At 36.3% G+C, this 25379-nt stretch overlaps 1 protein-coding gene across 9 annotated transcripts in view; it reads left to right on the forward strand.

Moving 5' to 3' along the window:
* The window catches only part of GAS2 (growth arrest specific 2), a 180200-nt gene that overhangs the window by 66632 nt on the left and 88189 nt on the right, over positions 1 to 25379 (forward strand). For all 9 annotated transcript variants that reach the window (XM_027531528.1, XM_027531527.1, XM_027531532.1 and 6 more), the window contains 2 exons: positions 9685 to 9826; positions 22399 to 22462. In XM_027531528.1, the coding sequence (XP_027387329.1) occupies positions 9685 to 9826; positions 22399 to 22462 (206 nt within the window). The remainder of the gene's footprint in view (positions 1 to 9684; positions 9827 to 22398; positions 22463 to 25379) is intronic.

Below are 25379 nucleotides of genomic sequence, written 5' to 3' on the forward strand. Positions count from 1 at the left end.
CTTAAAACTTTCCTCTTTGAATTATTAAAAGTTTAAATCCCAGTGTTCCAAATTTACTGAGCATCTGTGGAGATACCATTATGGGCATTTACAATGCCCCAACTCTGCAGTCCCATAAATTATTTTTAAAAAGTCTGCTCCAAGAGTCTTTAGAAATCAGCACTAAAATAAAGAATTTCCTGGAATCCATCTATAAGGCAATCTTTGGACTTTTGAAAATGCTTTTCTTTATTGGATATCACATGGATGGGTACTAAAAAGCAGTTTTCACCAAAATATTAGAACCCTGTGAACTTCAAATCTGCTGCCAATAGTCATAAATTATCATACCTTAGAATGTACAGAACATTGTTGGAAAGTTAAAATTTAAGATGCATTTTGAAAAAGTTTTCCTGTCTATTTCCTTAAGGTAATTTCTTGATTGTAGAAAGGACACAGAAAACTGACATGCACTCTCAAAAACATTTTCTGAAGTATCATCAATTTGTTTGAGTTTTTATAAGTAATACTTAACAACTACTGTTAATTTTGTTGAGACTCTGAGAGACTATCACACCTGACAGTCTAACACTCCTCTCTAAGAAATCTTTCATATTCACAGAATGTTTCTCTTCCTTCCGTTCAGACCTCACTCTTTCAGTCTGAATACTATAGCTGTGATTTAGAGGTGTTCCAAGATGGAAGTGGCAAAAGAAAAGTGACTGTTTTTCACTTCTGTGCAAAAAAAAAGTGAAAGTGTTGGTCGCTCAACTGTGTCTGACTCTTTGCGACTCCATGGACTATAACCCACCGGGCTCCTCTGTCCATAGAATTCTCCAGATAAAAATACTGGAGTGGGGTATCCATTCCCTTCCCCGGGGGGTTCATCCTGACCCAGAGATAGAACCCAAGTCTCCTGCATTGCAGGCAGATCTGTTATGGTCTGAGCCATCAGGGAAGCCCAGACTTCTGTAGAATTGTCTAAAAAACCTTTTTTTATTCCTTCCTTCCACTTTGACAACAAAAGACCTAGTTAATTTTCCAAAGTGTGCATATAACTGATTTAGTACTGCTTAATTTAAAATGGTATTTATTTCTTTATTTTTAAATTATTCCCCACTATGAACATGGAGATTTTAAACTGGAAACCACATATATTTGCCTATAGATCTGATTGTTTAAATCTGGAGTATTTTCATATTAAACTATCCAGATTTCCAAATTATTCTGAAAAAATTGGAAGATCTAACAAGAAATTGTGACTGCATTTCTTTGTGGAAGCAATGACTTAGAACTAAATAAATATGGTTGCTCCTCCTGGACATAGCATGAGCTCTTCAGTTTTCCACAGTCTCCACCACTTCTTATAGTCTCTTAGAGCTAGTCACTTCATTCTGTTATTTAATCTGCCTGACTTCTGGGTATTTGAGTTTATAACTTGCAGTTGAGAGTGAAAAAGTTGGCTTAAAGCTCAACATTCAGAAAATGAAGATCATGGCATCTGGTCCCATCATTTCATGGGAAATAGGTGGGGAAACAGTGGAAACAGTGTCAGAATTTATTTTTCTGGGCTCCAAAATCACTGCAGATGGTGATTGCAGCCATGAAATTAAAAGACGCTTACTCCTTGGAAGGAAAGTTGTGACCACCCTAGATAGCATATTGAAAAGCAGAGACATTACTTTGCCAACAAGGTCCGTCTAGTCAAGGCTATGGTTTTTCCAGTGGTCATGTATGGATGTGAGAGTTGGACTGTGAAGAAAGCTGAGTGCCGAAGAATTGATGCTTTTGAACTGTGGTGTTGGAGAAGACTCTTGAGAGTCCCTTGGACTGCAAGGAGATCCAACCAGTCCATTATAAAGGAGATCAGTCCTGGGTGTTCGTTGGAAGGAATGATGCTAAAGCTGAAACTCCAGTACTTTGGCCACCTCATGCTAGAAGTTGAGTCATTGGAAAAGACCCTTATGCTGGTAGGGATTGGGGGCAGGAGGAGAAGGGGATGACAGAGGATGAGATGGCTGGATGGCATCACCGACTCAATGGACATGAGTCTGAGTGAACTCCGGGATTTGGTGATGGACAGGGAGGCCTGGTGTGCTGCAATTCATGGGGTTGCAAAGAGTTGGACACGACTGAGTGACTGAACTGAACTGAACTGAACTGAAATTACAATATTAGCAATTCTTGTTAGACATAAAATACCCTTGTGATCCTGGGCTAATTTACTTTTCTGGTCTCATTTTCTCCTCCACATGCATTCTATACTCATCATAACACCCATGTCTCTGTCAGATTTTCACTTTATGGAATGCATTGCTCTTCATTTTTTAGGTTTGGTGAGAACTTAAATCCTTCAATTTTGTAAAATTTTGCTTCTTTGTGAGGCTTTTTTATAATGATGTCTGATCAACCTCTCCCCAAAGTTAAAGACACATCCTAACATTTTCCAAAGAACCAAATTTAAGCTTCTGTTCAAATACTTAAACTTCTGTTGTATTTCTTACCATATAATACCGTGGTTTTAAGTCCGTTCTCAAAGAAACTGAGAGTCTCCAGAAATGAACCTTGGCCTTGTCTGCCTCCAGTACCTAATGTTAGAACTGGAGTAGAGTTGTGACTTAATAATGATTGGTTGAATTGAAGCAGATTAAATTTCTATTTAAAATTTTTAGAGAGCCTCACCAATTAACCGAATTTTCAAGTGTAGGACTAGATTTCAGGAATTTTTAAGCTAATCTCTGTCTACTCATATGTAAGCCATTAGTTGGGAGAACAGAAGCTTTTTATAGTAACATGGCATTTAGATAATGATTCCCATGTGGATGTATATGTAAAATTAGGCACCATGCAAATAAAAATGGAAAGAATCCATTTCTTGTTGAATTTCTTATATTTTCTCCACTGTAAAGCATCTGGTGCTTCTTAAATAACTGTCAATTAATAATAAATTTTTCATAGAATTTAATTTTTGGAATAGTTTTAGGTTCATAGCAAAATTGAGCAAAAAGTATAGAAGAACGGTACATTTGTTATAATCAATGAATCCACATTGATGTGTCATTGTCCGTCACCCAAAGTCCATTGTGAACCCATTTAGGGTTCACTCTCGGTATTGTACATTCTATGGGGTCTGACAAATGTATAATGACATATACATGCCATTATAGTCTCATTCATAATAGTTTCACGGCCCTAAAAACCCAGTGTGATGAATCTCACGATGAATCACTTGATCCTACCTCCCTCCTCTTAAACCCCTAATTATTTCACGTCTCTATAGTGAAAGTCTCTCAATCTTGCCTGACTCTTTGCAACCTCATGGACTGTACAACCCATGGAATTCTCTAGGCCAGAATACTGGAGTGGGTAACCTATCCCTTCTCCAGCGGATCTTCCTAACCCAGGAATCGAACCAGGGTCTCCTGTATTGCAGGAGGATTCTTTACAAACTGAGCTATCAGGGAAACCCGATGGTAACAAAGATAAAACTGTCTCTATAGTTTTACCTTTTTCAGAATGTCATATAGTTGGAATTATACAATATGAAATCTTTTTAGATTGGCTTCTTTTACTTAGTAATATACATTTAAGGTTCTACTGTGTCTTTTCATAGATCTTTTTTTTTTTTAAGCACTGACTATTATTCCATTTTCTACATATGTAGCAATTTATTTCTCCACCTACTGAGGATATCTTGATTGCTTCCAAGTTTTGGCAATTATGAATAAAGCTGCTGTAAATATATATGTGCAGGTTATAGTGTGGACATAAGTTTTCAATTAATTAACATCTTAACATTTTATTGTCCATCTCATCTTTTAAACCTGAATTTTGAGCACTAGACCTTCATTTCCAGTATCATTTTATTTTATACCAGCAATAATTTCAAATAATTCAAGATACTTAACATCTTTTTCTAGCTTTTAATTTAAATAATTTCTTTATGATTTTACAGGGTGTATCAGGGGTACTTTACAGGGTGTACCAGCTGGCTCAGATGGTAACAAATCCACTTGCAATGCAGGAGATCTGGGCTCAGTCTCTAGTCTGGGAAGATCCCCTGGAGAAGGGAATGGCAACCCACTCCAGTATTCTTGCCTGGAGAATCCCGTTAGACAGAGGAGCCTGGTGGGCTACAGTCCATGGGGTCGCAAAGAGCTAGAAATGATTGAGTGACTAACAGTTTCACTTTCACCAGAATTTTACTGAGAAACCTTGTTTAATTATATTTTTTAATTTATGTAAATATTCTTATATTGTTACAGCATGAAATTTACACCGAATTTTGCTGTGGAACCTATTCTCTAGAGTGTAATGTATCTTGGAGAGAGAAAGGATAGGAAAGATTGATTTTGAATTCAATGCCATTAAGTTCAGTTGCTATTGTCCTAAATCATAGCTCACTCTGTCTGAGGCATGAAGTCTATTGAGGAGTCCCCAGACGAAGTTGACAGTACTAGAAACAATTTTTCCCATTTTTAATTTCAGTAATTTGGTCTTGAAGAATATATTTTCATCCTTTCTAAAGCCACTGGGTAGTTATGTTCATATACCTTGGTACTGTGAATGTTCAATGAAATAATTTTATTGAGAGTTTTTTTTTTTTTTTTCAATAAAATATATGGTAAAACTAAAAGGAGCAAAGGGATACAGTGGAAACTTTGATTCCATCATGGAAAGAGTGACTTTATTGCCTGCATATTTGAAAGTACATTCTATATACCCTTTGGAAAAGGAAAGATATTAGTTCTTGGCAATTACCATTTCTTTTTTTATATATCTCTTCTGTTTTATATCTGAAATGTCTACTTGATGTAATCAAGGGGAATATTTTGTCTCAAACTTTTGTGAAAAATGGATTATTTAAACTACTAGTAAAGTTAAAAAAATAAACTACTAGTATTAAATTTTCAGTTCACTGCCTATGGAGAACTACAGATACCATTCTCTCCATTTTTTCTAGGTTTAATAGGTGAAAGAAAATACATAATTCTTTATTTTAATGCTACCTGGCTAAAACCTTGGGAAATAAATCAAGTGCTGAAATATATTAAATTCCAGGCAATAGTGAGCTTTCATGGAACAGTTAGAAGTGTGTGGGTATAAGAGGCTGAATGGTTTGATTTCAACTATGTATGAGCTCAGTTTTTCCATCTTGGAAAATGGAGATACTATTATATACCTAATTCATGGCATTACTTTTTGAGAATTAAAAAGGATTACATTATGAGAAATTACATGTAATTCTCATTACATTATGAGAATTTCATGATCTGTATGAAAGTATAGGTTTTGTGTGCCTGGAGCATGGAGGCACTCACAATGCTAGTTTGTTCCTTCCCCACCTACCACGTGTTTCAGAAAACAACAGTCAGGACTGCTTATGTGTGAAGCACTGTATCTGGCTCTGTGGCAGTAAAATGATGAAAAATATCCTGGTTCTGTAGGTGTAAATTATAAGTATTCTAAATATAGTTATCACTATTGCCCTTCTGAAGCTGTAACACCCACAGGGTGGTAACTAGGGCAGCACATGTTGTACTATGTAGCACCTAAGTCCACTCTTTCCAAATGAGAAACATGGTTGTGTATCTCAGTAACTGTATCCAGGGGAGCTACTGGATTTGAGGGGGCTTGAAATAAACGGGGACAATATTAGTTAGAGGGAAAGTAGTCAAGTGGTCAAATATTGGACTTTCTAAGCCTCCAAATAATGCCTTTATTTTCCGTATTATGAATTCCCTAATATGATAGCCACAAGCCACATGTGGCTATTTAAGTGTAAATTGATTAAAAAGAAATAAAATTTAGAAATTCGTCACAATCACCACAGCTCAAGTGCTCAATGGCCACATGCCACTAGTAATTACTAGTGATTATTACAATGGGTAGCACAGGTATAGAACATTTCTACCAATATTATCACAGAAAGTTCTCCTGGAAAACTATTTAAAAGATGAAATTCAAGTTTAGGGGAATGATACAAATAAATCGTTTGCCAATCTTTTCCTGAGTTCTTATACCTACAGTAGAAAAAAATCAAATGCTTTTAAGAAAATACAAGGGAAGGAAGTCATAGGCAATTCAATATATTTTTTCGTGCATTGATGGCAATGATAATAACCTTTATTGAACACATATTCCTTCAATTCAGTTCAGTTCAGTTCAGTCACTCAGTCGTGTCCGACTCTCTGCGACCCCATGAATCGCAGCACGCCAGGCCTCCCTGTCCATCACCAACTCCCAGAGTCCACTCAAACTCATGTGCATCGAGTCAGTGATGCCATCCAGCCATCTCATCCTCTGTCGTTCCGTTCTCCTCCTGCCCCCAATGCCTCCCAGCATCAGGGTCTTTTCCAATGAGTCAACTCTTTGCATGAGGTGGCCAAAGTATTGGAGTTTCAGACTCAGCATCAGTCCTTCCAATGAACACCCAGGACTGGTCTCTTTTAGGATGGACTGGTTGGAACTCCTTGCAGTCCAAGGGACTCGCAAGAGTCTTCTCCAGCACCACACAGACCACAGCCTTGTCTAACTCATTCCTTCACTTGAATTATATTATTTAATTTGCACTCACACGCACGTAGTCAATGAGATGCACTTTTTTCCCCTATACATGTTGAATAGAAGAGGAGACTGAGGAACAGAAACATTAAGTAATCTTTCAAAAACTATTGTAGCGAGAAAGTGACACAACTGGGTTTGAACTCAGGTAATTGGACTCCCAGTCCCTAGAAGGTGATTCACTTAAGAGGTAATGGATTGAATTAAAAGACTTTAGAAGTGAATTTAATCAGAAAATATTGATAAAACGTAAAAGTCACTCAAAATCTTACTACATATTTTGGAATTATGTAAGATGTAAATGATCCTCTATGCATCAATCACCTTCCTCAAAGGTAATAACTATTAATTTGATGGATATCCTACTTGAATATTCCATAAATTAATGTTATATAAATAAACACAGTGTTCATATTTATAATCCAACATATTTATATGCAATTTAACTGCATATATGGCCATCTACACTGTGTATGTGGAGAAGGCAATGGCACCCCACTCCAGTACTCTTGCCTGGAAAATCCCATGGATGGAGGAGCCTGGTAGGCTGCAGTCCATGGGGTCGCTAGGAGTCGGACACGACTGAGCGACTTCACTTTTACTTTTCACTTTCACGCATTGGAGAAGGAAATGGCAACCCACTCCAGTGTTCTTTTTTTTTTTTAATTTTATTTTATTTTTAAACTTTACAAATTTTATTAGTTTTGCCAAATATCAAAATGAATCCTGTACAGGTATACACTCCAGTGTTCTTGCCTGGAGAATCCCAGGGACAGAGGAGCCTGGTGGGCTGCCGTCTATGGGGTCGCACAGAGTCGGACACGACTAAAGCGACTTAGCAGCAGCAGCAGCAACACTGTGTATGTGTGTGTATACACACACATCATAAAATGAAATTGTGGTGTACATATGTGTTTGTATATTATCTGCCTAAGAGTATGTACTGAGCGTCTTATGGTTCAACAGATATACATTTATCTTATTTTTTAAAAATTATTGCACAGAGGTCCATTCTATTGTATTATGTATTGTGTTATGTATTGTATTATGTACTATTCAACCATCACTTTCTTGACACATTCATGTCTATTTTTTCTATTCAGTCAGCATTGCAAACAAATATACTTGTTCATATATTTTAAACACTCTTATATTTGCAAGATATAGTACAAAATATAAAATACTATTATATTTGTAAGATATAGTCTTAGGAGTAAATTGCTAGATTTAAGGATGTATGTATTTTAGTTTTAATAAATATTGACTAATTGATGTTCATGAATATTTTATAAAGGTGATATTATACTATGCTATTTTTTATTGCTTTTACAATTCATGTAGGAAAACATTTCTTTGAAAGCCACTACTTAACCAAATTGGTTAAGGGGTATTATTATATGTGGGCTTCCCAGGTAGCTTAGTGGTAAAGAATCTGCTAGTCAATGTAGGAGATACAAGAGAGGCGGGTTCAATCCCTGGGTCGAGAAGTCATTTCCTGAAGTAGGCTCCAGTATTCTTGCCTGGAAAATCCCATGGACAGAGGAGCCTGGAGGGCTACAGTCCATGGGGTTGCAAAGAGTCAGACACAACTGAGCAATTGAGCACGCATGCACATTGTTATATGTATCTATATCAGTTCAGTTCAGTTCAGTCGCTCAGTCGTGTCCGACTCTTTGCGACCCCATGAATCGCAGCACGCCAGGTCTCCCTGTCCATCACCAACTCCCGGAGTTCACTCAGACTCACGTCCATCGAGTCAGTGATGCTATCCAGCCATCTCATCCTCTGTCGTCCCCTTCTCCTCAATATATGTATATTCATGAAAATTTTTTTTATGTCTAAGCCTAAAACAAACTTAGCAACAAAGAGATGGATCTTGGATATTAGACAGACACACTCTTTGAGTGACTTAGTAACTGAATATATTAGTTATGTAACTATAATATCATTGGACAGGAAAAGCCTAGTAATATTTTGATATTTGCAGGCTTCACCAATACACAAAGACCACATTTCATTTTTTATAACCATCTTTGTAAATGACCTCAACAGTCAACAACATTTTGTTTATGTTTTCTTGTTCACAGAGAATAGAAGGAATAATCCTATATACGAATTTAAATCATAAAATGCTTCTCCCTTGATCTTTTTTGCTTTCAGAGGCAAAGCTCTGTCTAGCCCAAATCATCAAATACTTGGCTCAGGCTTTCACATCATGTAGAATCAAACCCTGACTTCATGGAATGCCATGAAAACTGGTTATATTCTATTATAGGAACAAAAAATACCTCACGCAATTCTTTATAACATTTGGTATGGTAAGGGAGCTTTCTAGGGCTAAAATTTTGGGGGTTAATAATAGAAAAATCTGTCCAGGTTCACACGCTCCCTTATCTTAAGCGTTTTCTTATCCTGGAAGAGAAATGATGCAGAATGTAAATATGTTTTCAAGTTCAGATAGCAGAAATCCAACCAGAATTATTTTTGTATTACATAATACAGCAATGATCTGTGATTTAAAAGGAAATAGTCTGGAAGAATGAAGGTAGAATGTTATTGTTGAAAGATAAAAATTTTTAATATTTCCTTTTCTTGGTATTGGTGATAGAGTCTTCTGGAGGTTAGATAATTCTGTTGCTCTCTTTTGACTTTATAATTCTTGTGTAATTCTTATTGTGTGTCTATGTATGCACACAAGAATGGAGGTGTGTATGTTACATTTTATCTATGTTTATATTCATATTTGTGTTTCATTCTTCTTTCACAAATGATAAATACAATTATACATACTTTATGAGAAGTACTGAGAATACACAGATGAAAGAGAAATCCCTCCCCCACCCCCACCCCCGCCATGAAAAACAGTAGAAGAGAAAGAGAGTGGCAGTCTGAACCAGGGAAAGGATTTATGTATATTTACTTCTAGATATTAAAAAGGCAAGTTTATGTTTACAGGCATAGGTTTTCATACTCTCTTGATTACCAACTAAGTTTCATTTGTGTTTCATATCCTTTCCTACAGCTATTCACAAATCTATTTACTGCTGTGAGGTCATACCAAAGCATTTTATTGAAAACATAAATGTGTCACTGTGATGACTGCCAGATATTCCACCAGAGTGAGATTTCTTTGTTTTTCAGAATCTACCCTTGAAGAAGATTCCATGCAAAGCCAGTGCACCCTCAGGCTCCTTTTTTGCCAGAGACAATACAGCAAATTTCTTATCCTGGTGCCGAGATTTAGGAGTAGATGAAACATGTCTATTTGAATCGGAAGGTTTGGGTATGTATATTTCTTTTAGAATTTTAGTTGATATGATATTAAAATTATTGTTTGTTAGTATAACTCTCAAGATTAACTTATTTGTGTGATTCATTTCACAGTTTGTTAACTTAAAAAAATGTAGTTTGTTGTAAACTTGTAGAGTTTTTGTAAACTTGCATTTTTGAAGGTAGAAAAATTCAGCCTCTTATGCTTGGTCACCTTGTGCATAAAATAACAGGAACATAAGTAGCAGAATTCTTTCCTGGCTAAAAATAAGCATATACAATACAAAATGGGGGGATTCTTGGAAAATGTAGGGTTAAATTTTACCATCAGGCTCTTACCTGGACTAGAAGAATAGCTAAATGTGTTCCTGCCATCAATCATGAGCACTTCTGTCTTTTCACCTCTAAAAAATTATGCAAACACTATCACTTATAAGCACTTTGTTGAAACATATTTTAGTTAAGCTTATTTATAGTTAGTGAAATTTGTTTTTTTGCTAGTTAAAAATTAGGCAAACAAGCAAGAGATTAGGGCAAATTGAAAATGATGGAATAAAAAGACAGGTGGGGTCTCAAAGAGTCAGGCTCAAAGAGTCTTAGCCCATACCTTAGTGCTTAGGCTTACCCAGATAATTTTGGGGTTTTTGTTTTGTTTTATGATTGAATTTTGGCAAATGCACTTTCAGACCACAGAGCCTGGTTTTATATTTCCCTGGGAGAAAACGTACATTGGACCATTTAGTGTTTTGACATTTCTTGGTACCCTTAAATGTTCAAATCTTTTATATAAGATCTACCCCAGTGGTACTCTATAATGGAAAATATTGGGATTAAAGACCAGTTTTAGTAAGGTGGAACTAAGTGAAGAAAGGAGACATTTAAGGGGTGGGGGAAATGCTTTGGTTCTTTTGCCTGAGGCTTTAAAAATCAATTTACATTGTAATTAACCTCCAATTAAAATAAATAAATTAAAACAAAACAAAACAAACAAAAAATTAATTTACAAAACCACATAATACCAAATGTTAACATCAAAGTAAGCTGAACATCCTTCAGAGAGAACAAGTATACAAATTACCTTCCTAGCATTGAGAATATTCTTTGCCTTGAAGCCTCACAAAACAGAATTCCTTCCCCTGCTGAGCCTAGGAAACGGATGGTATGGCAGCTAAAGTCTTACTCATTTTATGTACTTAAGGAAATTTGTATTTGTATGAAGAGGAGTTAATGTGGTACCAAAAAGACTGTCATCAAATTTCTGAGAAGTCTCTCAGCAGAGAAAAGAATAACATGAACTTAGACTAGGAGAACATTTTATACCTGAAAGAAAAAATAAACCGGAATAATTGCACAGTAGCGTACCCTATACAACAGTGTGCTAAGTGGATGCCCGTTGTATGAATGGACTTCGAATGTTCTTACCATTTCTTCACATCAAAGTAAAAAAAGAAAAAAACTTGGTGGAAGATATATATGGATATAGTTCTTTTTCAGGGCTTTGGTAATTTTACAAATAGATTTTAACTTTCAGGTTTATAGGTTTATGTGAGTGGAGGATTATAGGAAGGGAGTGAGGCAAAGTTATTTTGGGGAAAAACCCATGAAAGAGCTATTAAATGTCTGTGGGTATACACACACATATACCCATAAATTTTAAAAAAATGAGTTAGTTTTGTGTATTTAAAATACACTTAGTATTTTTAAAAATGGAAAAGACTGATGCTGGGAGGGATTGGGGGCAGGAGGAAAAGGGGATGACAGAGGATGAGGTGGCTGAATGGCATCACTGACTCGATGGACGTGAGTCTGAGTGAACTCCGGGAGTTGGTGATGGACAGGGTGGCCTGGTGTGCTGCGATTCATGGGGTCGCAAAGAGTCGGACACGACTGAGCTTCTGAACTGAACTGAACTGAAGTGTAAAAGAAGTACACTTTCAGGGGTGGACAAATAACATCATGATTTAAAATCCTGGAGTCCTCCTACGTTGCCACATGGGGAAACTGACTTATTGTCTGTTCCTTTGTTCATTGCACAGGTTTCCATTCAAGAAAGAATTTTTCAGTGACTTCTGTAGGCCAAATGGACTACTAGAAACTATGAATATAAATATGGTCTTGTCTCAATTTTTTTTACCATCCATAAGTTTTTTTTGTTACTTGAACTAGTAAATCTTTCAACTGGACTCCAAGAAGCTTGGATGACTTTTTAAAACCCCATTTGGGTAATAAATAGTACATTTTATCTTGAAACAATAAAGCATAATTGAGTTTATATGATAATTGTCCTCGTACATAAATACACACTGTGTAGCATATAAAATTATGTCAAGAAGAGTTTTTAAGTGGTCGAGTTCTTCACCCTATTTGACTTCATAAAAAAGAAAACCCATGGTAATTTACATGCAATAACTGTTAAGTATTTTGTTAAAATATCTTTGATTCTGCTTATAGTATAGTATAGTAAAGTCTATAGTATAGCTTTGCTTATACCTTGCAATTAAAATGTATTTATATAGTCAAGAAAGTTTAATAAAACCAACTTTTCAAGGCGATAAAAATTTTTAAATAATTTTGAATCCTCTCAGTACCAAACTAGATCAGATAATTCAGCTTTCTAGTTTGTTCCTTAATGAAAAGGTAAATTTGAAATTTCTGCTGCTTAGAATAGGACATGAGGTGATGTATTATAGGTCTTGTGGAGATGGAAGAAAGGAGCCAATACGATAGTATTGACTTCAGGATTATTCAGAGAAAGGAAACAGCTGTGTCCATAGATGTTCATGATAATCACGAAGAAGGACAATGAGAAAATCCGTTTCCCCAAGTAGAACCCATTCTCCTTGGATTTTTCTTATTATTCCCTGTGGGTGAGGAAGTGATTGAGCCACGGCTGATGGCCTTGGACGCTGCAGCAGAACTGATTTTCTTGCAACAGTAACACTGTGTACTCTGCTTAATGTCTTTTCACACTTCACTTTTTGAAAGGGAATTTAGGACAAGGGTTTCTTCTTTTTTCCCTACCTTAAGATTTCATTTCAGTAGCACACAAGATGAAGAGCAGCCTTTGTGTCCTAGTGTTTTGACCAGCAAATAAAATGAAAAGATGCCCTGATTAAAGGGGAAAAATCTGTTTGAATGAATGATAAGGTAGATCACTGTACTGAGTGTGTACCAAGAGGCTTCTGTCTTTAGCTGTTCAAAGGTCTTTGCCTGCATAAAGCATTCTTATCTTTGTGGCAACTGATACGTTACCCTCTGTGGCAGTGCTTTTTTTTTGGTACGATTATTTGTGAGAGGATCTTAATTCATGACTCACTCTGTCTGTTCTCTTTCCACGACAGCTAATGACAAGAAATCTCAGTGGGTGGGGAAAGATGCCAGGGATGAACTGGGGAGTATAGACAGCATCTGATTGCATATGTTTCTCTCATGCTTGTTGTTTTGATTCTTGGCAGATAGCTCTCTACGCCACATGATGCAATCACATACAGAGCATAACCTGCCGTTTATCTTCTAAGACATTCTTGAGAGAGAGCTTTTCCTCTGTCTAATGTCAGTTCTTAGATTATGAGTTAACTAATATCCCAGAATAGTATTTCAGAAATGAGTCAATAGTAAAATGGATACATGTCATAAAAAACTTTTTCATAAAAGACTTATAAAAGCCCAAAAGAGAGATAAAAATGTTTGATACCTTAGTGATAAGTCAAATGCAAATAAAAACTATGATAAATTAGTGATGATTAAGAATTGTATATTTAATGTTGAGTATAGAGGAAAGTCAACACTAAATATTCAATTCTTAATCCTCGCTAATTTTTCACAGATTGAATTTGCATTTGACTTATTACTAAGGTATCAAACATTGAGGAAAGTGCGATCTTCTATATATTGCTGAAAAATAATTGGAAAATTTTTGCCTTTTTTTGTCTTCTTGGGCAATTTGACATTATGTATTAAAGACTTCAGAAGTGCTCATGTTCTTTCATCAAGTTGTTCTACTTCTAAAAGTTTATTTGAGGGAAGTAGAGATAGGTAATGTCTATTGAAACATTTTTTTATGAGTTAAAAAAAATGAATGAACTGAAGATATTTGGTGGTAGCTTAAACAGACTGTAGTCATTCATAGATACCAAGAAAAATAATATTCATAATATTTTGAGACTAATAATATGGGAAAATTATGATATAATATAAACATGAGGTCTCAGCATCTACATCTAGTAAATAACAATAAAATGCTATATTCAGAATCTGAAAGTAAGACAAATAGTAATTGGATTGTAAGTAATATTTTCTTCTTCAATTCTCTATTAACACACTTTAGGCAGTAAACAGGTATGGCATGTAGTCTGAAACACAAACAATTTTACTCATATTAAGACAATTGCAATCTTAATTGCAATAAAATTGCATAGAGAATTATTTATTGACATCAGTGAATTTTCTACATCAGTGTATTATAAGGGCTGTTGGACATTAGGACCAGACATATATGACTTATTCTCAATTAAAAAAAATTGTTATGGGTCCTAAAATTGATGCTCTTGTATGATTTTTTCTAAGATATTTTAAGTAGAAACTATTTCTTTAAATGGATGATATTCTTGCATGGAGGATTTGTTATTTGTAATTTACTTTAGCCCACTGATTAGAAATTGCTAAGTGACCTTAATTTTTCCCCCAGATCTGTTTATTTTTCTTTACTTATGTACATTCTGGTTGAGCTGGAAAGTTGAGAAAAGTAAAAGGATGGGGGAGGGAATATTTGAAAAATGCACAAATTCTGCTTGCTGTAATTGTGTCAATATCACTATGTTATTGGATAATTATAGGATCTGGAGGCCAATGACTATGCTTCATCTATTTCTCTGAGAAAGAATCTACTCAGCAGGAAAAGGGTTTGCTCTCTGCTGTGCTAGCATGCAAATGTGTGTGATTTTTCATTTCTATCTTCTGTATTGGTGTTTGCTATGTAGCACTATCTTTTTTTGATGCATAACTCTGAAGAATAGGTTTTATACAATTCTTTGTTCTATTGAACATTGGTCAAGCACTGACCTACCTACAGTATTGGGTTTGATCCCACTACACAAAAGTAAAAAGGCTTGTGTGTGAATATTTAAACATTAACATTTTCCATTTTGTACCTACTGCATCAGAAAAAGAATTTATGCCTGCCTGCAAGTGTTTGATAAAGCATCCCATGTGGTGGTCGTTGTTGCTGTCTGTATTGAGGACTGGAAGAATATTTCTGTAGAAAGAAACCTACTTTTATTAATATTAATGTAGGATAACAATTTCAGGATACCAGATCAACTCTGGGTTATTTATATTCACATTGTTTCTTCCCAGGAACAATTTATTTTAGACTTTGGGTTTTGTAACACCTATCCTTATAAAGTACTTTATCAGCATCTCAATTCTGAATTTGAGCTCAGAAACTTTTCCCAAATTTAGCCATTTGCCCCTATGTCAGCACAAATGTAGTATGGTATCTGAGTGAGAAAACTAAATATCTCCCAGGAGTAATAGGTATATCAAGGATTTGATGGAGTCAGGGTTGAATCAGGAAAGTGACAGCCTTCTAGCTTTTCCAGAATCAAATTTTCACTGTGCAATATTCAATAATAATAGCTATATGTTCAGTAATGATAATCAAGCAGTGGATATGTGCTACCATCTCTAATCTCCCAACAACCACTAATTTTATAAATGGAAATGCTAGTTTAGGACCAAGAGAATTAAATAAATTGCCTGGTTTTATACTGCTTCTCAGTGACACAGCTAGGATTTAAATTCAGCTTCATTTTCCTCTGAAGGTCATGTCCCTCCAGTATTACAGAAAGTTATGTTTTGTATGAGATAATTTTAGAAGTTCATATGATGATTTAAAGTAAAAGGAAAAATAAAGTATAAATGAAAGCAAAATTAGAAGAGACTCTTACTTGCTGCTCTGAGTGATAGTGACTTAACCCATTAATTTCACATCAAGTCTGGGTGTTGAGACAGAAAGGGCACTCCTTGCTCTGGGACTTTTTTTTGACTTGATGGCAGAGGCAATTAACTACGTTTTATTCTATACATCTTCCATTACTGATGAGATCATGAATGAATTCTCCCTTTTATATGAATTATATGGATGCTGTATCCTATTTTCACTGTGAACAGTGATTCTGAGAAATCTGGATACATACACACTCAGCATTCATGAGTTTGTGGGGTTTATGCTTTGTTGACTTTTCTTCTCTTTAGCCTCTCTCAGATCAGTTTTTAAGTCACCTATGTTGCTAGCTGCTTCCCACATTTAAATGCAAAGATCTCTGTGTGTGAGTTACAGGGAGTGACATGACTTCAGAGAGCCAGCCCTTCACTTTCTTGGCAGGCATCTTTTCTACCTTATAGATCCTGGAAGATGATAAATGCCATAAAACCCATTAAGGGCTAATCCAGTGCACAGATTATTTTTTCCTCCATTCATCATCATCATCACTGTCATCACTGTTATCCTAAACATTTCTAGAGCATGTTCCATGAATCAAATCACATTTGAATATTTTTAACCAGAATAGATATAGAATTATAACTGACATATGGTAATAATCATAACGTTGATTAGTATAATGATTATCAAACTTTAATGCACATATTCATCACCTGGAAAGCTTGTTTAAATTTAAATTTTGCTCAATAAGTAAGGGATGGGACCCAATAATTTGCATTTTTAGCAAGCTCCCAGCTGATGCCAATGCTACTGGTCTGCAGATCATCACTTAAGTACAAAGGTGTAAAATTTGTTGAGTGCTTGCCATATACCAAATGCGCTTACCCATAAAATTACCTCATAAGAAAGAGTAAGTAGAAAGCAAGTTTTAGAGATGAGATTATGTAGCCTGGAGTAGAACCCAATTCTTCTGGTGTCTAGTTTACTGTGTCTTCTACTATGTCATTCTTTCTAAGTATGAGAACCTGTTCTCTTCTCTAGGACAGTGGGAAGCTATTAATTTATGATATTTTCACAATTTAATATTCACTCAAAAATATAATCTTTTCAAATTTCATCTTAAACATAAATCTGAAATATAGATTTCCTTCAAAACCAGCATGAATATTATTGCTTCTAATATATATTAAACCAAATAGATAATGATATTTTCATGTTTTCACTTTTTGTCCATCTGTTACAACTAAATAGCTGTATAGCTAAACTATACATTCACGGTTTAATGCATTTTATCCTCGCAGATTCTGTGACATTGAAACTCTACCCCTTGCTTTAGCGGAAGGTCTCATTTTCTATTCCTGGAGCTAGCAGCATTCCATTTGACATTTGATGCCCATGAGATTTTTATAGAATCTAGGTTATAAGATTGAGTCTCTTGCCACATATTTTTGAATAGAGATCTATGTTACTTTTCCCAGAGGGCTTCTGCCTTATACATTTTTTCAAAATGGTTTTGATTATTTTAAAAGAAGCCTCCAGTGATAAAAACCTTTTGCATAAAAATCACCAGTGACTAAGACAGCTTTTATTTGTTTTAAAGAAAATTTGTTGAGAGGAGAAAAGGCAATAGTGATCCTCTCTTCTCATGAATGCATGGGTGCATGCTAAGTCGCTTCAGTCATGTCCAGCTCTTTGCGACCTCATGGACTGTAGCCCACCAGGCTCCTCTATCCATGTGATTCTTCAGTCAAGAATACTGGAGTGAGTTCCCTCTGGAGTCAGTTTCCAGGGGAATTTTCCCAACCCAGTGATCAAACTCACGTCTCCTGTGGCTCCTGCATTGCAGGCAGATTCTTTACTGCTGAGCCACCAGGGAAGAACCCTTCTACTCAAAGCTCAAAGCAAAAGGCCATATTAATGATGTGGCAATAGAATGAAAAACAATTTTTTTTACCATAAGCCTCAGTATAACTAGAAATTTGCTTATATTTTTGAAAAGACAAATCAATAAAATATAAAAAATTAGTAGTACATGCGACAACATAAAGTCTTTAGTTCAAATGCAATATACTAAAAGTTTTCATTCTAATCATCCAGATAAAGATATGCATCCATATATATATAATCAGCTTAGGTAATTTATTGAAAATGGGCTTATCTAAATTATTTTATTCCTAGAAATGGAGGAAAATTGATGGTAAGATGTTTAGTGTTTCATAAAATGACATGCTCTAATATAATTTTTACTTAAGTTTTATACCTAGCAAAAATCCATAATAATAATAGGATATATGCTTTATGTCTGTCTATATATGCCAGCCAAGTTGACCTACTTAACCTTAGATTTGATTAAACTTAGAATTAGCTATTTATGGTACAACATGACAAAATATTCAAAATATACTCATCATAATAACTTTTAAATTATACAGCTTAAATGATCAAAAGCAGGTTTTTTTGTTTTTTTTTTAATTCTGAGGTTTCTTCTGCTTAGTAAGCTGGCTTTCACATGATAGGTGCACAGAAAAAAATGCTTACAGGAAAAAATGTTATTAGTTATTAACATTAATATTAACTAAGCCAAATAAAGATAATCTTTAAGCTAATAATATACAACAAAAAGTAATAATAATGAAGAAAGAAAACTAACTTTGGGAAGTCTTTCCTATCTGCCAAGCACTGGCTAAGAATAACAATGAATAATATTTTGTTTAACTCACACAAAAATATTGCAAGATACACACCATTATTTTCCCTCAGAAAACTGACATTTTATGATCTCCCCAAATGAGGAACTAGTAAATTTTAGAGCTCACAGGCAGAACCAGATTTCTGTGGCTCGAATCCCATGGCCACTATACTCTTTCCATCTGTTCATATAGTCTACAGTGCAAAAACCAAACACAATCACTTCTTTGGTATAATGTAGAACAGGAGACCTGGGTTCGATCCCTGGGTTGGCAAGATCCCCTGGAGAAGGGAATGGCAACCCACGCCAGTATTCTTGCCTGGAGAATCCCACGGACAGAGGAGCCTGGCGGGCCACAGTCCATAGGGTTGCAAAGAATCGGACACAATTGAAGTGCCTTAGCACACAGCACATTGCACAGATGATACTTAAAGACTCTTGAATTTAATTTTATAGAGTAAGGTAAGCATGTTTGCTCTTACAATTGAATAAACATTAACATAATATAAATTCTTGCATTTTCTAAAGATGCTAGGTAAGATTTTAGCCTTTATTCAGCTTAACTGTCACAACCACCATTATAACCACATGACACGGTCATGATCCATGATGGTTATCATCCTTGGTATTTTGGGACATAGTGTTTACTGAGTAACTAACTACTCTGTTCTTGTTATTGTGCTAGGTTATCCCCTCTGCAGATTTAACTCATTCATTGCTTACTATGTATCAAACATGATATTAGTATTTGTGGCCATCATGAACCAAGGCATGATAAGACAATATTATGGGTATGTTTTGAAGCAACTGCTTTATTAAAGATAACATTTCCAAGAAAACTGGGAAGTAAAACATAATCTTTCTATTATCATTTCCCTAAGATATGGTGCTGAGTGAGACATTTGTTCAAGTTTTATAAGCTGGTTATATTAAGGATATAAAAAGGAGAATCATGCCGTTACTTTTCAGTTTTCCAAATTGATTTTCTAATGAGTCCATGATAGAACTGATATTTGAGTGTTGGCATGCAAAAGCTGTTTTACATGGATAGCCGGATATGCAATAGCAATGCATGCTACATACCACATTGTCATATTACCCACATGATTTTTTTCTTCAGAATTAATTATATTTTCCATAGAATATCTCTGTTTATTTCCAATGCTTATAGAGTCCTCCAATTAAGCACAGTAATTTGGTTAAAGGATCATGATCGTTGGGTCAGAGTTGCTTTATGTGATTGGTATTGACTGCTCATGGGCACAGTTTGGTCCATTCACTAATAATTTTCATATTTTGTCACTGTTACCATCGCAAAATGCACGAGATTATATCCAAGTCTCCTGAAGCTTTAACTACTTGCTTCACACAGTTCTCACTGAAGCTGAGTGTGTTAGCAGGGCCTTAAACATCTTCCTCTCCTCAACTTTCATGTACTCCCTTTTCCTATTTGTTATTTTGTACCACTGACAGGGTGGCGATGGCAGTGGTTTAGTCACTAACTTGTGTACGACTCTTGCAACCCCATGGACTGTAGCCTGCCAGGGTCCTCTGTTCATGGGATTCTCCAGGCGAGAGTACTGGAATGGGTTGTCATTTCCTTCTCCAGGGAATCTTCCTGACCCAGGAATCGAACCCAAGTCTTCTGCATTGCAGGCAGATTTTTTACCAGCTGAGCTACAAGGGAAGCCCACTGACAGGATAAAAAGTCCAAATCAGAAGAAACTGATGAACTAGACAGGAAGATTGATTTTCATTTATTTGCTTTTGTTTTGTGATGTTTATTATTGTTCTCTGTTTGAAATTGATTTCCATGTGGTGTTATAGTCCATATGTTTCATTGCACTGAAGTTGATTTAATATATCAAAAGTTGTGTCATTCAGCCAGAGTCATCTAATGGTGCACTTAAATTAGAGGTACTAAATATCTTTTTTAAAAGCCCCTTTAGTTAGAAGTAATATTAGACTTCCCCAACCTGGGTTTTATGACAGTTCACCAAGTGTTAGCTGAAGCTCAAATTTATATTATCAAGAATGGAATTACTCTGTAATTCAGATTTCCCATAATCAGTTCTTTTCAATGAGTATTGCTGATGATATTAGAACATATTTTAAAAGCTTTAAAGATTACATTTTATAGCAAGATAATAATTTTTGCTTGTTTAAAGCCAAGTAAAATCATATACTTTCACAATCTAAGTAAATGTATTTTTCTATTCACCACACAGCCCCAACAAATTCCATTCTGGTGTCAGTGGCAAATATTGCCATTGTCATAGCCTGTGGAGAGAAGAAATTAGATATTTAAGTTGGGGGGGGGATAGAAATAATGCTGGGAAATTAAATTATTATAAAATTGTGTATTTAAGAATTGAAGCAGGGCTTCCTTGGTGGCTCAGTGGTGAAGAGTCCACCAACCAATGCAGGAGACATGGGTTTGATCCCTGATCTGGGAAGACCCCACGTGCTGTGAAGCAACTGAGCCTGTGTGCCAAAGCTATTGAGCTTGTGCTCTAGGTCTCAGGAGCCACAACTACTGGGTCCAAAGGCACAACTGCTGAAATCTGTGCACTTGCTTAAAGCCCATGCTTTGCAACAAGAGAAGCCACTGCAATGAGAAGCCCATGCACTGCAACTGGAGAGTAGCCGCCACTTGCCACAACTAGAGAAAAGCCTGCCCAACAATGAAGATCCAGCACTGCCAAAATAAATAAACAAATAAAAGAATTGAAATAATATTGCTATTTATACTAAAGTTTATCAGTAAGCTACTATTTTCTTTTATCAGTATATTGGGACCCAATGGGCTGTAGCCCATCAGGCTCTTCTGCCCGTTGAATTCTCTAGGCAAGAATCCTGGAGTGGGTAGCCATTCCCTTCTCCAGGGGATCTTCCCAACCCAGAGATTGAACCTGGTTCTCCTGCACTGCAGGCAGACTCTTTACCATCCAAGCCACCAGGGAAGGCTCCCCCTAATCCACAAAAAAAGATGAAGCAATATTGCTATTTTTCTTAAAGTTTATCAATAAACTCGTATTTTCTTTTATCAGGATATTGTGTCTATGTAAAGAGCATTCTCAATACAATCTTTTCCCCCTAATATCTTTGTCTTTATTAGGTATTGTATATAATAACATTAAAAATTTTTTTCTAGTCTGAGTTTAAAAAGAAAAAAAAAAGTATGAGCAACACATACTCCTCCGGTAGCCTCAACAAATGCAAGTATGACTTGTCAGCATTACTGAATGTGTCCAAAGAAACTGGTAAAACAAATTTATTAAGTAATCAGATTATATTAGAAAATAAATAGTATTGCAAAGAACCATCTTCTGATTTGCTCATTTTATGGCCCAAACTGACTGACGGTATATATTTGTACATATTTACAAAATTCAGTCAGTTGAAAGTGTTTCCTTTTAAAATATAATCAAAATAGGAGAAGATATCAAGATTCAGAGAGCTCACCTTACATTATTGTTTGGAGGATAACAAAGGGCTGTGATATGTAATTTTTAATCCTTATTCATTGCATTATTTCTGCTAATATCACTGGTGAAGATAGAGTTAGAAGTTTTAAACAATCTTTGCTTCATAGTCTTCTATTTGCTGTTTTTAAGTATTCATCAACTACTTATATCAGAATTATAACTACATATGTTTTCAATATTCACATACAAATATTGACTAATTGAAGAAAATATTTTCAGAGTGAGATTCCTGAGGCTCATGATTTTTGGTAGGGAAGCTAGGCAAAGAGTTTTGAAAACTGCTTTAGGACTTCAGTAGATCTAAGTGTACTGTGGGACAGGATGGTTTCTGTGAATATCAGAATGAAGACTAGCTCCCTTACTGGGACCCTGAGGTGTGAGGGGGGTGGTCAAGCATGTTCCCCATTGAGCTGCTGTCCAATCCCTTCTATTGTAAAAGTGTCCACCTTCGTCTTCTTTTTCAGTCCTCCACAAGCAACCCAGAGAAGTGTGTCTCTGTTTGCTAGAGCTTGGCCGGATTGCAGCCAGGTAGGTCATACTGCTGCTGCTATGTAAGATGTGGACCCTCTCAGTATCCAGGCAACTCAGAAGCTTGCTGGTTTTTCATTGCTGATATTTAACTTAGGTGTTGAGGAGCAACTTCTTCAAAGATGATCAGTATGAACATCTCGAGAACAACTATTCAAACTAAAAATGGACTACCAATATTCTTCACATCGTGACCTTATTGTCCAACTCACTATGTCTAAACATTTTCTAAATATCTTTTAATTGAGTATATTTTCCTTGCAACTCTTTCTTGGGAAATTGGAGAGGATATTGTACGCGAAGTCGTATGTGGCAATACACTTCCCTTAGTGGAAAGTTGATTCCCATTATTCTCTCTCTGTCTCCCAACTCCTTCACTGCTTTCTTGCTGTTTAGTCTTTAATGATTGTCAGACTCCTCTTTTGTTCCTTTTTCCTCACTTTCCCCATTTAGCAGCCGATCCCTCAGTTCTTTTCAGTCTCTACTCCTGAGTAGATGAATAGGTTTATCAGTTCAGTTCAGTTCAGTCGCTCAGTCGTGTCCTGACTCTCTGCGACCCCATGAATCGCAGCACGCCAGGCCTCCCTGTCCATCACCAACTCCCGGAGTTCACTCAAACTCATGTCCATCGAGTCAGTGATGCCATCCAGCCATCTCATCCTCTGTCGTCCCCTTCTCCTCCTGCCCCCAATCCCTCCCAGCATCAGAGTCTCTTCCAATGAGTTAACTCTTCTCATGAGGTGGCCAAAGTACTGGAGTTTCAGTTTTAGCATTATTCCTTCTAAAGAAATCCCAGGGCTGATCTCCTTCAGAATGGACTGGTTGGATCTCCTTGCAGTCCAAGGGACTCTCAAGAGTCTTCTCCAACACCACAGTTCAAAAGCATCAATTAATAGGTTTATAGTTATCTCCATATTTTGATTGGAAAAAGGCATAGAATATAATCCTGCATATGTAGAGACATCTTTGGAATATTTTTCTTCTAGAAAAGAAAAACCAAAAGTACTTGTAGAAATCATAACCATAGCTAAATAATCAGAGGAAGAGAGTTTATTAGCCCAGCTGACTTGATTTGGTTTCCTTTCATCAAACAAGGCTTCTGACAGTTTTACAGAGCCCAAAGAATTATAAAAGAAGATATAAATATTTGAATAAATCTTGATGCAAGATAAAACTTCAGAATTAATTAGGTGATGTTTTCTCATCCAGTCCAGGATATATTTGTAGTGTTAAGATGAATTAATAAGATAAAGTAAGAGCTTGCTCTCTGTGTTAATTCTCAAAGGGAAAGCTATAAAGAAAATCACGGAAAATAAAATACAAGGTGTGTACATCAGGAAATTACAGCAATGGGCAGAAAACTTGCTGTCAATGAATAGCCCTTTTTTTTTTAATCCAACAGATCAACTGTAATCAGAAGTAATCCCATGTTCTTTAAAACATCATAGTCAACATAATCTTAACAAATTGTTCATAAGGTATGGATTGTACTTTGCCATAGTAATTGGATGAGAGAAGGATTGTTTTTATTTAAAAGCAATTCTAATTAAATAGAAATGAGGCTCCACTCAATAAGAAGTGAAAAAATCAATTTGAGATACTTAGGGATGTCCCTGTTCCCTGCTGTAAGTTTCCCAGCTTTGTTGTGTGACAGCCTCTAGAGAGGGTCCTCTAATCTTCTATCCGCTCAAGCCTCTACTACTCAGGCTTAGTTCATAGTGTCTGACAGTCCTTAGGACCCCACTCTCCTTCTGTCACTATCTTGGGTTCTGAGAGGGAGCAAGACAAAGGTACCTGTTGCTTCTAAGACTCTGCTAAACCACTCCTCCACCATGCTTAATCCTGCTGTCCTGCAGGACAAAGAGCTTTGAGTCAGAGGGCTCAGCCTTGAGTCTTTGGGTTCAGCAGATATCCCTGAGAAAGGTGATCTTACAAAATAGAAGTAGAGTCACAGATGTAGAAAAACTTATAGTTACCAGGGAATAAGGTGGGAGGGATAAATTGGGAGATTGGGACTGACATATATACTCTGAAAAGTGAAAGTGAAGTCTCTCAGTCCTGTCGGACTCTTTGCGACCCCATGGACTATATAGCCTACCAGGCTCCTCTGTCCATGGGATTTTCCAGGCAATAGTACTGGAGTGGATTGTCATTTCCTTCTCCAGGGGATCTTCCCGACCCAGGGATCGAACCTGGGTCTCCTGCATTGTAGACAGGCGCTTTACCGTCTGAGTCACCAGGGAAGTCCCATATATACTCTACTATATATAAAATAGTTATCTAATAAGACAGAGACGGCACTGGTACCCCACTCCAGTACTCTTGCCTGGAAAATCCCATGATGGAGGAGCCTGGTAGGCTGCAGTCCATGGGGTCGCTGGGAGTCGGACACGACTGAGTGACTTCACTTTCACTTTTCACTTTCACGCATTGGAGAAGGAAATGGCAACCCACTCCAGTGTTCTTGCCTGGAGAATCCCAGGGACGGGGGAGCCTGGTGGGCTGCCATCTATGGGGTCACACAGAGTCGGACACGACTGAAGCGACTTAGCAGCCGCAGCAGCTAGTAAGAACCTACTGTACAGCACAGGGAACTCTACTCAATACTCTGTAGTGGCCTATATGGGAAAAAAATCTAAAAAGAATGGAGTTATATATATATATATATAAAACTGATTCACTTTTCTGCATGCCTGAAACTAATGCAACATTGTAAATCAACTATATTCCAATAACAAGTTCAAAAAATATAAGAGGGAGGAAGACACACAAAGTAGAATCTCAGTAAATGAGCTGCTAGCCCTGAAATGCTAGAGGAAAAGAGAGGTTGTCTAGAGTTCCTATGTATTAGATTAGGCAGAAAACTTTTTTGTGTACTTGTTTATTTTAATTATATCATTAGAATATTCTGAAATGG

Source organism: Bos indicus x Bos taurus, chromosome 29, assembly GCF_003369695.1.
Source record: "Bos indicus x Bos taurus breed Angus x Brahman F1 hybrid chromosome 29, Bos_hybrid_MaternalHap_v2.0, whole genome shotgun sequence".
Classification (NCBI taxonomy): domain Eukaryota; kingdom Metazoa; phylum Chordata; class Mammalia; order Artiodactyla; family Bovidae; genus Bos; species Bos indicus x Bos taurus.